General features: G+C 38.6%; 1 protein-coding gene and 1 long non-coding RNA gene across 4 annotated transcripts in view; one reads left to right on the top strand and one right to left on the bottom strand.

Moving 5' to 3' along the window:
• Gug (arginine-glutamic acid dipeptide repeats grunge) overlaps positions 1–15,086 on the bottom strand; it is a 52,119-nt gene that overhangs the window by 23,695 nt on the left and 13,338 nt on the right. For all 3 annotated transcript variants that reach the window (XM_089860584.1, XM_089860586.1, XM_089860585.1), the window contains exons 2-4: positions 7,542–7,763; positions 5,987–6,386; positions 1,963–2,033 (exon numbers count right to left, since the gene is read on the bottom strand). In XM_089860584.1, coding sequence (XP_089716710.1) covers positions 1,963–2,033; positions 5,987–6,386; positions 7,542–7,634 — 564 coding nt within the window. In that variant the 5' untranslated portion in view covers positions 7,635–7,763. The remainder of the gene's footprint in view (positions 1–1,962; positions 2,034–5,986; positions 6,387–7,541; positions 7,764–15,086) is intronic.
• Positions 402–12,298, top strand: LOC149710282 (uncharacterized). The gene is made up of 2 exons (XR_016377720.1): positions 402–878; positions 11,937–12,298. It is a non-coding gene; the product is annotated as an uncharacterized LOC149710282 (long non-coding RNA).

The following is a 15,086-nucleotide window of genomic DNA, read 5'->3' as shown; positions in this document are numbered from 1 at the left end:
ATGTCCCGACACTGAGGTTTGCCCATCCCGTATTTTGGCCTTGACATTAACGTGTCAAGAAACCTGAGGATCAACACGCAAGTGTATTGTAAATTCACGCTTGAATATGGAAGGGTTTGATATAGCCATGGATAAAGAATGCGCGTGAGGAAATTTGTTTTCACGCTATAGGATAGGCAACTCCCTATCTCGGACGACAGCTTATTCTGTATATATTCTGTTACAACAGAGGTCAGCACGCGCAAAGCTAGGTCTCTATGCAATTTAGGTTTGTGCGTGCTGACAAGGGACGAAAAACCTCACGATTTTCAGGATTAAAAATATCCTTGAGTTTTTTAGCTCAAGTGCACGGACCTCTAGGCTTTGGTTTCAAATACGTATTTGAAACTATGGCCTAGAGGTCCGTGCACTCAAGCTAAAAAACTCGCCAATATTTTAAATCCTGAATTTTTTCGTCTCTTGTCAGCAACGCACAAATCTAGGTTACTTAGAGACCTAGCTTTGCTTGTGCTGACAACCGATCTTGTAACATCGTATATACAGAATAAGCTGTCGTTCGAGATAGGGAGTTGCCTATCCTATAGCGTGAAAACAAATTTCCTCACGCGCATTCTTTATCCATGATATAGCTTTATTTGCAAAGCCACAAGTTCGTAGATCTGCGGCGGCTAAAAGGGGGTCTCATTTCCGTTCTTTTACCCCAAACCTCGACTCTCAGAGGGGATTCCATTGTAGAATTCTACCTAGGAAGCCTGGTAACTAGATTTAAATAAGAAGCAGTGTTCGTTGCGTCCGCTAGTTCGGCTTGATGATTCCGATGACTATAAAAGAGGGCAAGCTTTGATCGCGTCGGTAAATCGACCTCTGCATTTATTATCGTAAGTATAGAGGTTCACATACTTATGTTATAATTTATAAGAGATAGAAATATTTGTCGATCTATCGATCGCTACGCTACGTCGTCGAACGATCGGAGAGGGCAGATCGTGTTTGCTAAACGCTCCTCCTCTTTCCCTAGAAATGGTGGAAAACCTGACGGATTGTAAAGCTGTTGAAATAAGACGCCCGATTGGCCGAGAGTGGGCTCAGCGGCTGACGTTAACCCTTTCTAACTCAATTTAGATATTTAAGTCGCTTTGTTCAGGTTCAAGCTTCTAGGATTTTTGTGTTCCACCAGGGTTGCCACTGAATTTTCAGAACCAAATTCCCTGACTTTTCCAGGTTTTCCCTGACCTTTTTCTGAGATTTTCCCTGACCTTTTTAGGCCGAAAAAGTAAATGTTTACAGCACGTTTTAAGTGCTTATAATAAAATAAACTCGATCTACATTAAGTTTTCCAATGTATTTGTAGCACCAAAATGATTAAGAAACATTTTAACTATAAATAATAGTCTAAGAGATTTTTTAGAGAGCATTTACTTTACAAAAACAATTCTAGACTTTTTGAAGGATTGCTCTAGAGTTTTCTGCGTTAAGAGAGGATGAGGAGAAACGTTCATTACTATAGAGTAATGGCAGCCCTCTAGTTCCTATTAAGCTCATAGGGGAAATAACATGTGGTGCCATTAGTCTATTTCAACAAAGACTAATCCCCAGAAATTTTACAAACTAAAATCAAATTCCCTGACTTTGCTGAAAATTTTAAAATTCCCTGACTTTTCCGGCCCATTTTTAAATTCCCAGACTTTTCCAGGTTTTCCCTGACCCGTGGCAACCCTGTGGACCACGTAGACTATAAATTTGGGGTCCCTTTGCCCCACTCTCGCCTATAAAAAAAATTGGGGTGCCCTAGCCAGTCTGCGCATTTAAACGTAGGCAGTAGTATACTCAGCCTACATCCTGGATAACCATTTGGAATATTTATGATTTTTCGAATAAAAGAGAAAATTATTATACTTGTAATTTTCCTTTGAAGTTAATTTAAATTAAATTAATGACTTGAAGTGAATTTAAATGAACTACCTTTCTGAACTCTTGTATACTGCAAATGTAGAAAGGTTGATCAGGTCGCTGGCTGTCCACGTAAACCGAATCTGAAACGATTTCAAAGTCATTTTACTTATTTAACTTGTTAAAGAGTTAACAAGGGAACGCGGGAAAAGGCACATCAGCGTTCCTGGTGGTTATTACATTATAAAAAGGACTTTTTAAATAAACTAATTTAATAATGCATTGGCTTACGTAAATAAATGTAATTGGTAAAATAGGTTTGTTTAATGAAGCCTAGCTTTGATTGTACATAGCCGCTGTGACGTAAATACGAGGTCAAGGTGCTAAGCGACGTTTATTAACATTTTAAAATCAATATTTTCGGAACTTTTATAACAGGAACTCCTTGTTATATTTACGGTCGTGGATCAAGGAATGCTTTAATGTAATTGTAGGGATAGATGTAATTTCAGAAGCAGGAATGGAGAACGGTTAGTATTTACTTCAGTCCGACTCGTAGCCCAGTATAGGGTCTTTGCGCGTGACGTCAAGTTACCTTCCCCCTTTCCTCTCCCCTTGCCGGCTGCCCGCTCTGGCCACGTCAGGACGCCATGTTGACATCTGTTGACATCCCCTGAAAACCGGTTTTCGCCCCCTATTTCTTCCCCCTTTTTACTCTGGCGGAAACACCCTATAGAGCCCCACCCTCCAACACGTAACGAAAATTTTAAATTATACGTTTTGATGACGTTGCTGACGGGGACGGCGAAAAATACGTAGTTCCTTTTTAACTCTGTAGCTATCACCCTCCTCTTCTTTCATACCCCCCCCCCCAGAGATATTAATATTACCCAGGAGATCTAATACTCACACCATTTTAATCGTCCTTGATTTTATAAATATATAAGATCATTTTTCCACTCCATACTTAGTCCTCCTTCTTTTTATGCTATGGCATATCTCTATTAACCATTCTTTTTACTTTAAGACTATGCCCCCCCCCCTTACTATACTTTATCTTATATATTTTTGAAAAAATTGTTTGTTTCTTCTTTATGCTGAGTTACCATGGATAAATTATGCGCGTGAAAAACATTCGACGCTCTATAGGATGTGCAACTCCCTATACTAAAAAGTAGACAAGTCGATACTAGCGCCGCCTGGCTACCAGCGCTGGAAACCCTCGCGGGAAAAATAAAAAATACTGGACATAAGAAAAATAATTACTATTTTGCTTCTAGCAGACGACGCTAAGGAAAAATATCGACAGTAGCGTGTTTTTTCTTATATCCAGTATTTTTTATTTTTACCGGGAGGGTTTCCAGAGCTGGTAGCCAGGCGGCGCTAGTATCGATTTTATAGGGTGTTGCACATCCTATAGAGCGTCGAATGTTTTTCACGCGCATCCTTCATCCGTGCATTCCGAATTTGTGCAAACTGCATAGCTAATATCAGTAACATTGGGAAAAAGTTGTAGAAGTGGTTTGGTGCAGTAAAACTGTAAACAACGTCCTATTTCAAAATTCAAACCGTAATATTTTAGCTTTACCAATAATCATTTTATTGAATTTGAATGTTGCAATAAGGTTAGTTTCTTAAAAACCCACTTTACGCCGATATTCCATACGAGTGGCCCCAATGAGTATACATAGTTTTCAGACTAGGAGGATTGATACCATTTACACCAGGAGGCGGGGCTACTTGGTACTGTACTTTGTCCGACAAAGATCCTGGCCTCCTGTTGTAAATGGTATCAACCCTCCTAGTCTGAAAACTATGTATTTAGTGTCTACATGGAAAGGGACCTTCATACCCTTAAAACACTACGGACAACGTTGGGTAGCTTTACTAGTATATGAAAAATAAAACGTACAAATTCTTTATACCATAAGCTCATAAGATATGTTTCATTAAGTTTGTCACTGGTTACTGAGAGCTTGTCACGAAGTGACTGAAGTAGGTGAAACGTCATAGATTTTCGTAAAGCGACGCCTGAGACTAAATAGGAATATGGACTGCAAAATTAACCGAGTGTAGTCAATTCTCGAGTCGTTCTAGCTCGAGCTGCAAGTCTCAAGCATTACGAAGTATATTTAGTGTCATACTTATGAACCATATCTTATAAACTTATGTTTATATAAACTAGGCGCGTGCAATGTCAATATACAAAAGGAATTTTTATAAATATAACATCTGTGAGGCCGCGGATGCACTTTAGATCCCGTTGAAACCCATACCGCGCCAATGCTAACTTTTTTTCGTTAAAATCAATATTAAACATAACTACTTATGGGCGCGAAAGCGAAACATTATTACTATGGATTTACGGTCAAGTACGTTGGCAATCTGTACGTGTATGATCTAAAAAGACTGCGTAGAGACTTGGTGAAAGATAGGCATTTTTCTTTAAACCAAGTTCCGCTGTGTGCGCCGTGTTTCAGAGAAGTGGGGGGAAAGCGATTTCGAGAATATGGAGGAGGCAGAGTAGAGTCATTAAATAATGATTCGCTTTAGCGGCCGACACCTTTCTGGCTTTATCATTAGCCTCCACAAACAACCGGGCCATTTAAAGGGAGACTAAACTCACCAAAGCGGAAAAATAAATGCATTTTTTATTATTCTACTATAAAGTATTCTTTTGAATTGTAAATTAAATCCAAATAGATGGATTCAGTGGTAATTTCAAAAACAAGCTTCACTCTCTAGCCTAGGAGGATAGAGGTGCGAGGGAGACTACTCCCCGTGCTTTAGAGCTCAGTTTCGACCTCTCGGATGGGAGATTCGTTCACGCGCACATGGTTACCTTGGTTACGCGCATTACGTGACCATGCAATTCCCAATTAAAAAAAGAACGGGTTTTTCATGCTAGCTTAGGCCTAGGCCTTAGAAATAAGATATGCCAGCAGACGATGTGCGCCGAATTAGTTGCGCGGTACAGAATCTCGCAGAACTAGTTAAAACTGGAGGGGGGACCTAGTAGTAGCTGGGGAAAATGGGCGGTCGAAGTCCCCTAGATCTAGCCTAACGCGTAGCGTATGTCCCACCAGGAGGATTAAGCTTCAGCCTCCTATATTACCAAATCTAATGGAAATAAATTTAATTCGCTTCGAAACTAGTCTAAAAACTAGCAAATCAATTGGTTCTGAACTCCCGCTACAACTCAAACCCAATCTTCTTCTGAACTGCGTTTTTGATAAACCCATTCATGAGAAAATGCTCATGGCCACAGGCGTACAAAATCAATGTACCCATGTCCTTTCAATAGCGGCACTTTCGCCGTCTTCTTAACTTGACACTGTTTATGTATAATGTAGGTTTGACCTCACAAACGCGCTGTTAACTCTAATCGATGGCCAAGTAGAAGACTGATTTGCCACCATTAACGGGTTCCACAAGTAGCCTGCGACTCCCCTTGTATCCCCCATTCTGACTTTTACTGCCTGGAAAATCTGGCAATTCTGCACTGCATGTTGTATAAAATCGAAGACTACCTTGGAATTCTGTAAGGTTCCCATGCAGAAGAGCAGTTCGCGAAATAGCAACCACGGTTCCAAAAACAGTGGAACAGTTCAAAACTGCTGTTTTGGATAATAGCAATGCTCAACTAGAGTTTTGAAATATTTTAACCCTACAGTTTGCCTTACCTATTAAGTGCAAATAGATCATTACACGCTAACCATACCTGACCTAATTTTTGGTATTCTACTACTGCTGAGGTTCAAAAAACCCTAACCTAACCATACCTGACCTAATACTTATGGGGTTCAAATAAGAAACATAACCTAACGTTACCTGACCTTATACTTTTGGGATTAGAAGAGACTGCCATTTACTGGCAGAGACCTTTAGAAAGGGGCAGCAGTGCAGTATGGGGGTGGAATTACGAGAGACAATTCCATATATGAGCTATCGGTGCGCTATTGATACAGGCTGGCATTCCCTAACGGTAAATAGACCGAAGCTTGACAAAGCGGTACTTTTAAGTCTATCGTACTGCGCGGAAGTTCCAACTTGCCCTAGGTATAATGTAACGGTCCTTATTCGAAGTTGCACTTACCTCCGGGTCTATAATGGGCGTCTTCTTCAAAACTATAGAAACTAAGTACTTCGCCGGTGGTGAGAGAGCGGGTCAATCGTCCACGGACGACGCCGCTTCTCCTGTGCGGGGCACTGCAGACGATCTCCTCAGTGGCGCAACCGTCTTCAGGGGCCGGTGGCGAGTCTGGCGCGGGCGTGTCGGGGGCCGGAAGGGATTCTGTGACCCTTAGGGTACCCTCCGCCACTGCGGGCACGGAGCCAGGAGTAGGTGCTGGTGAGAGGGCTGCCGCTAGGGCCCCTCCCGCCAAAGGTGTGCCCTTAGGAGCGCTGTCCTCGTAGCTGTGAGTCGGATCGTTGGGCGGCGATTTAACGTTTTCGCTTTTGCGTTTCTTGCTTTTACTACGATTATCGTCTTGAAACTGTAAAGAAAAATTTAAGCGCGATGAGTGCAAACGAAGAAACAGCAAGCTATGTAATACGCAATGTTTCGTGTGACATCATCTTGATGGAAATGCGTAATTACGTACATTGTAAGACTCCTTATACATAAGGTTACTCTAATTTTGTTAAAAGGCCTCTCCATCTTTCCGCCATATTTCCATCCCCCACGTTTACCGCCAAAAATTGCGAACTTGTACTCTTCTTATAGCAGGTCTGCCAGACATTGACCGCGGACAGTGCGTCTTATCTATGTAACCGATTTATATAACTGAACTAATTGTACCTTATCGGTCTAGCAGATCGCCCTAAAAGTTAGGCCTCGGTTTTTTAACTGTTGTTGATATTTAACTAGTTATGCCACCATGGATATTTTAAAATCCTTTCCTAACATTAGAATAAGGTACACACTTCGGCATTTTCGTTCATGAGCCTGAGGTTAGGAAAGAAAACATTGCCAGCCTAGGCCTTAGTCGTCACCATGACCAAAGCAAAGTAACGAAAAACTCTTCGCAACAGAGCTGCCAGACTACAAAGTTTAAGGAACACAAAGGGTACGTTCAGTAACGCTCTTTGATGACAGCGCTTACTAAGCGATGTCAGATTTTCCCTACTGTACCCTTTTTCCCGTTTCCGGTTTTGACGTCATGATGCTCAGCGCTTGCCCATCAAAAAAACCATCTAATCGATATGGTTTTTTTGATGGCGTGACGTAGCGCTTGACTGTTGAACACTTGACAGACGAATAGTTGGCGCGGGGTTTAAAAATTAAATTCCAATAATGCTATTCCTACAGTAATTGTATAAGTTTTCTTTACAAATCTACTTCTACCATTCAAATGGACATAATTTGCTTAAACAATTTCGTTATTTGCGAGCTCGCTAATAATTAAATAGAGCCATTTGCGCATCCTAACGTTTTGAGGGCCAGTAAGACGTTTCCCCAACTCCATTTTCGAAAACAGCGATTTTCTTGAGATTTTCGTTACTGAACGTACCCACAAAATAGTAAAACGGTGCTCGTCCTTTTTTAAACAAAATTATATGTTCTATCTGGACTGGTACAGTTTTATTACCCCCATTATAGGAAAGGCCTATTACATAAGGGTGAAATATAAAATTGTTTTCCAACTTACTTTGGAGTTACTGTTATCCGGTCTCTTGTCGGTGGTACTTTCCCTGACAGAATCGCCTGCATGCGCGGGGGGGCTCTCTGCCATGACACCCATCAGCGACCAGTTGGACAAGAAGTCGCTATCAGCGCGACGTCGTCATCTCGACGTCACCACCACCAAAACTGACCATTTACGAATCACCTTCCCATCATTTTGGCGTTGGCTTGAAAGCGTCTACCAGTTCTATAAATAGTTAAGGAACTAAATTAATAAATAGATCTTGCAAACAGAATTGTTTGATTTAAATCAGTTATATTTAAAACTTATCAAGCGATTTTTTTAAAAAAAATCAATTGATTAAAATCAAATATTTATTTTTTAAAATATGTTTTCTAAAATTCCTACAAATAGTTTAAGAAACGTAACTAGAAATGGCCTCTTATTAAAAAACAATCATGGTTTTGCATATTTCAGTTTAAGTTTTTGTTAGACCTGAAGTTTGTCTTGTCACACCCGTGGTCACTTTTAACTGGAGTAAGTTTCGAAATATGCTAGGAAATGAAAGAGCGGTCAAGCTAGTCTTTTTGTGCAAGCATTTGAATAGTAACATCCAATAAGAATAACTTTGTATAAAATATCTTATAACTGCGTAAATGTCATAATTATTTTGCTATTGCTTCTTTTTGATTCTAAAGTTTTCAGCTTCAGTAATTTACTAACTAGTAATTCAATTAAAATAAGAAAAAAATAAAAAAATCAATAATTTTTTCGATGGATGAACACCCAGCATGCTTCGCGTTAGCATGGGCCTACTCTTCAAGTGGCATCTAGTGGTCAAAATAGCGAGGTTTTTTTCAATGTTCACATATAAGATAAGGCTAAAACCTGAGGCATGCGGCAGATGGCGCTGCAATATCATGCCCAAGTAATCTAAAGCACAGTGGGTAACATTCTGCCGAGCATATCACACCCTCTTTTCGCCTCCAGTCAAGCTGGTTCCTCCAAGTTCAAAAAATAACGGAGTTTTTATGCTAGGCAGACGATAAACGATGACGGTGTGCGCGAAATTAGCTGCGCGGCAAAGAATCTTCCAGAACGAGTGAAAACGGGGGAACCTAGTAGTAGCTGGGGGAAACCACGGCTGATAATCTGTAAGCGCGTTTCAACGGGGAAAAGGGAAGTCGAAGTCTCCTTAACACCTCTATCTTCCTAGCTTTGACTGACAGTAGGAATGCCTCCAATGTTTGGGGTTGTTAGAAATTCTTATTCTTTAAAGGGCTACTGAAACGACTGAAATAATTTTACTTTTTACCAAAAGTGTTAACGTTAAAGGGAGCATAAAACCAATAGGAAATTATATATGATCGCCTGGATTTCAGCAGTCACGGTTTGTTGATGACGAACTATGGGCCTTGGGGCCATGGACAAAGCAATTGCTTAGTCCATGTTGGGGCTATCTATCATCTGACAGGACTCACATCTTTGACTGTCCCCGTGAATTTAAATCATGTTGCTATTGGTTATCTGGAGGGAGGAATGAAAAGGGGTCTTCTATGAACATTTTGCTACTATAATCCACCTAAGCGTTCCACTGCGCCAAGATGATGTATAGATATATTTGAAATCGAGAAATATCCATAGTAATTATCACGCCCCTGATTGAAAACATTTTATCGATTTTTCAATTAAGCTTACTTCAACTACTATAAAAATTTGATTGTTTAAAATACTTGAAAATATTAAAATTAGCTCTTAAAAGTTACATTTGTTTTCTATAAATCTAAAATATTTCGAAAGCAAAATAAAAAATAAATAGGCAAACTGCCCAGCGTTTGTTTGCTTGTATCATGACGTCATAACAGTGTTGTCTTCTAGTGGGAAAGATCTGTAGCCCGCAACTGGCGTTTGCTTCACCGTGCAACGTCTGACGACGTAGTAAACTAACGCAAAAGGGAGACAACACTCGGACCGTGACTAGGGTGTCGGTGTTTTCTTCAAGAGGTCAGCCAAAAAAAAATTAAACACCATATTTTAAAATATATATTGTCAGGGATAGATGTAATTTCAGAAGCAGGAATGGAGAACAGAGTAATCTGGGCGCGTCAAAGTCCCGGACCCCCTTCCCCGGGACTGGTGGAGGAAGGTGTATGAAAGAAAAGGCGGGTCATAGCGACAGAGGTAAAAAGGAATTACGTATTTTTCGCGGTCCCCGTCAGCAACGTCATCAAAAAGTAGTTTCAGTGAGCCAATAAGATAATTTAAAATTTTCGTTAAGAGTTGGAGGGAGGGGCTCTATACTGGGCCATGAGTCGGACTGAAGTAAAGGTTAACCGTTCTCCATTCCTGCTTCTAAAATTACATGGATCCTTGATATTATGATAGATCGACGACGTACAGTTGTATATTTCAATGGCTTTCTATTTTATACTCAATTCCAAAATGAACTAAAAATTTAATGATTCATTTATGTGGTACTATCACTTTACGTTATCACGCGCTTGATAATTACTACACCTGTACCTCAACCGTGAAATTATGTATTTCTCTCCTTGTACCCAATAAATGAAGCAGGGTGGGGATCTGATGGTCAACTATACTTCAGTGTAAGACATGATACTTGAAGTCCGTCGCTAATTACACACTTGCCTTACCTTTGTTTTTATTATAAAAACTGTCTTGAACTTAGAAGTCAAACTTTGAAACTTCAAAAAATTATACAAAATAAAATTAACTGAAACGTTTTGGTAAGTTTAATTAATGAATTTGATGTCATTTTATCAATATAAATCGGTTAAAAAATGGTTTAGAGACCACTTAACTCGCTCTTTAAATCTTTATGTATACCCTGAGATGATTCGAGCCTCGAGGGCCAGTCACTTCGTGGTCGGGGGGGGGGGGGGTTGGAAAAGTGTGGTAAAACAAGTAGGGGCACCCTCAATTGTTAGTTTCACATCGCTTGCACTGAGGCAATTTTGCTAGTTATTAGCCTCTCGATGCAAATTTTCCTAGTGACTAGACTCTTGCTCGCTTTGGCCCTATCCTTAAGGGTGCTAAAATTACTACGCGTCACCGGAAATTTTGCAAGTGACAAAAATGTTATCTAAGATCGTTGCCTACGTTAATCAAGGCCTGTGCGCGGTAGTTTCGAAGGGGGCGACTTTTAAGAAACGTGACTTCTTATTTTCTCTCTATTATACCGCGAGATGGCATTGATGGCATTGATAGCTGGAAAAATGAATATTTAAAATTCTTTAAAGGCCGACTTCCAGCGAAAAAGGATTCTAGCGAACTGAAAACCGAGCATCGATGCTAATAATGGAGCGACCGTGCCGATTTTCGAAGCCCCGCTGGGTCAAAAGTTGGAAGGGTTCTAGCTAACTGAAAGCCGTGCAACGTGGTTCTAGAGAACTGAAGATGAACAATAGAAATCCTTTTAAATTTATTTCCTCTCGAATTTTTGCTTTTCCCTGGCAAGGGTTCTAGCTGCTAGAACCCTTCCAACTTTTACCCCAGCGGGGCTTCGAAACTCGGCACGGTCGCTCCATTGTTAGTCTCGATGCTCGGTTTTCAGTTCGCTAGAACTCTTTTCGATGGAAGTCGGCTTTTAAAGGGCTCCTTCGGACCCTTAGACACATGGCCCCGCGGATTTCCGAACCCCCCTACCTAGCCAGAGAGAGGGAGGGTACTGAGGAAGATCGTCTATGAAGAGGGGATGGAAATCCGCGGGGCCATGTGTCTAAGGGTCCGAAGGAGCCCTTTAAGTCTAGCTAACAGCGCTTTCAGGTGAGAGAATTCGGCAACTTAAATTGCCAAACGAATGATATAAATCAGCGCCGCGCACAGGCCTTGATTAACGTAGGCAACGCTCAGATAATTATACTAACTGCATTAAGTGTTTCGGATTATTTTGTTTGTACAGTACAAATTTTTATATTCAAATTAAGTTATAAACGTAAGTTTTTCGAACTGTGTCAATAAATACACGCTTTTTGTTAAACCGAAAGATATTTCAAGGTTGCTTGAGAAGTTGAGATTTTCCCTAACAGCGAAGGGCCCCACATTAATCCTTTGCGTATGTGAATTGCAAATTAACTAGTACAATTGACTTAAGTGGTTTCTCAGATATGTTAGCCAATGGTTTCGGCGGATTAAAAAGGGTATAAAGTGCATGAGTAGAAAAATGAGCTGGAAAATTTTCGCTTTGATTACTTTCCTCTCAGCTTCCGGTTTGCGAGCGCATCTTTCTCAGCCCCTCTTATTGGTTAAATTAAGGTGAACTGCGTAAAGATGAGGAAACATAAATAAATTTAAAACATAAGCGCGAACTTCCAAATCCCTTTGCCAAATCTGTTATGCTTCTACTCCCCTTGTTAATACCCTGTTCAGTGGTATGATAGGCATTCTCTTTAATTCCAGGAAGAGTATCCGATCCCTCGACTTCGTTTTGACACACTCGACACGGCCTTCTCCACTTTTACTATCATTGACAATAACTTTGAAAACAGGGCTGGATTCGTCCCTGACCCATGGAGGCTGTTCGCTTGAACTCTAAAACTTGTCTCATCGTATAGGATTCAACGTCATAAAAACCTTGACAGATGTTATTACCAATAGTATTTAAATACCAACATAATGTTAGAGTTGGTTTTGTCTACTTGTTTTTGATATTTCTAAATATGTCAAAAAATGTCTACTGCAATGGAGGGGGATGGGTTAATTGGTGTCTGATCTAAAGCTAAACTGAGAAAACTATAGGAAAATAAACGAACTTTTCTAAGATATTGATTCAAGTCGCCACTGTATAACCTAAGACCACAGATTTATTATAATTAAATACTTTCCTTCATTATTGCTGCTTATCTTAAAAGAAAACTAACTACTATTAATCCTAGGGCAAGACAAGGAGTAAAAACAAAATCAAATCGAACCAATTGGACTTTTAGACATCCTAATGCAAGTTAGCCAATTTCTTTACTGGTTTATCGATTTATTTATTGGTTTATTTATTTATTATTTATTCGTTATTTTTATTGCTTTGTTTGTTATTTTTATTGGTTTATTTATCATTATTTTATTGGTTTATTTGTCATTATTTTATTAGTTTATTTGTCATTATTTTATTAGTTTATTTGTCATTATTTTATTAGTTTATTTGTCATTATTTTATTGGTTTATTTGTCATTATTTTATTGGTTTATTTGTCATTATTTTATTGGTTTATTTGTCATTATTTTATTGGTTTATTTGTCATTATTTTATTGGTTTATTTGTCATTAATTTATTGGTTTATTTGTCATTATTTTATTGGTTTATTTGTCATTATTTTATTGGTTTATTTGTCATTATTTTATTGGTTTATTTGTCATTATTTTATTGGTTTATTTGTCATTATTTTATTGGTTTATTTGTCATTATTTTATTGGTTTATTTGTCATTATTTTATTGGTTTATTTGTCATTATTTTATTGGTTTATTTGTCATTAATTTATTGGTTTATTTGTCATTATTTTATTGGTTTATTTGTCATTAATTTATTGGTTTATTTGTCATTAATTTATTGGTTTATTTGTCATTATTTTATTGGTTTATTTGTCATTATTTTATTGGTTTATTTGTCATTATTTTATTGGTTTATTTGTCATTATTTTATTGGTTTATTTGTCATTATTTTATTGGTTTATTGGTTTATTTGTCATTATTTTATTGGTTTATTTGTCATTATTTTATTGGTTTATTGGTTTATTTGTCATTATTTTATTGGTTTATTTGTCATTATTTTATTGGTTTATTTGTCATTATTTTATCGGTTTATTTGTCATTATTTTATCGGTTTATTTGTCATTATTTTATTGGTTTATTTGTCATTATTTTTTTTTTTTTTTAAAAAAAAAATATTGGTTTATTTGTCATTATTTTATTGGTTTATTTGTCATTATTTTATTGGTTTATTTTTTATTATTTTATTGGTTTATTTTTTACTATTTTATTGGATTATATAATTATTATTACTTTATTAGTTTTACTACTATTACTACAACTACACTTCAGATGAAACTAATAACCAAACATATATTTACGACGTGGCTAAAAACTAATTTGTGGCTAACAGGAGCAAGCAACTTTAAACTCTCTCCAAAGTTGCCGCTCATGTTGAAGCTTGCCTTATTGTCTCCGATCTACATAGAAAGGTTGAGGAAGTGAAGGAATCTATCTTGAAAATGGTACTTGACGTGCGTAGATGCGAAAATTTAAATAATAACGCCGTTTCGTGAGCGGAATACTTAAAATCCCTTCATCTTTTCCGTCCCAAAAGGAATAAAGAAACAACAAGATGGTTAAAGGTGATTTATAGACAACGTTGATTTTTTTATGTATGGAACGTATAAACTTTAGAAAGTGGTTTTGTTTGTTGTTTTTATGTTTGTTCTTTATACATAGTTTACAGACTAGGAGGATTTATACCATTTACACTGAGAGGCCAAGCTTCAGGTGTTACACAAGGAAGTCTGATCCACTGGGTGAGTCTAAAGCCTGGGCTCCTTGTGTAAATGGTATGAATCCTCCTCGTCTGTAAACTATGCATTCACAGTCACAATTCGTTATCGAATTTGACCAAACTGCATATATGATATCAGTAACACCAGAAGTAAGATAAGGGGCTAGAAGTATCGAGGTTCGAGCTAACCAAATTCTTCACTCGGCGAAAGTGAATATTCTTGATAACACACCAACAGTTGGCCCTCTTTCAGCGGTTTCTGAATTTTCCCTCCATGAGTCGTGGGTAAAGTAGAATCTGGTCTCTGACCTTGGAGGAAAGAGGTGAGTTGGAGTCGCTTTATGTACCTATAACCTTACCTCTGTACCCCTATCTACGGCAACGAAGTCCTCCCAGCATTCACAGCGTTTCGGTAGGGTCATGTCAGTGTTTTGCCTTGTCAGAGTCCCCCAGCCGCAAGGTATTATGGGAGACTTTCATTGCCGCAGATCGCCCATGATAATTACCACTCCATCTCACCTCTCTCCTCCAAGGTATGACCACCTTGTTATCTTAACATTGATGGGTATGTGGACAACAAAGACGTTAGATATGAGCTCAAATAAAAGGATTTTGTTGGATGGGTAACGTTCAAGTCCCATCTAACGTCTTTGCATGAACATACAGGATGTTCCGTGTTAACCCTAAAATAATCAGACGTTACTGAGATGCCCACCTTTTGTAAAGGGTCTATTAGATTTCAAAGTGTCCTCGTGACGTCACACTACCATTTCACCATGGATAAAGAATGAGCGTAAGGAAATTTGTTTTCGCGCTATAGGATAGGCAACTCCCTATCTGGAAAGACAGCTGATTCTGAATATACTCTGATACAACATCGGTTGTCAGCACGCGCAAAGCTAGCTCTCTATAAGTAACCTAGCTTTGTGCGTGATAACAAGAGACGAAAAACTTCAGGATTTAAAATATCCGTGAGTTTTTTAGCTCGAGTGCACGGACCTCTAGGCTTTAGTTTCAAATACGTGATGTAGGCTGTAGGAAATTTTAAATCCTGAAAATCCTGAATTTTG

Source organism: Phalangium opilio, unplaced genomic scaffold (assembly GCF_054372755.1).
Source record: "Phalangium opilio isolate 3A_F unplaced genomic scaffold, DU_Popi_V2 ptg000011l_1, whole genome shotgun sequence".
Classification (NCBI taxonomy): Eukaryota; Metazoa; Arthropoda; class Arachnida; order Opiliones; family Phalangiidae; genus Phalangium; species Phalangium opilio.
Note: the sequence above shows the minus strand (reverse complement) of the source record. Positions and strands in the feature narration are given on the sequence as shown.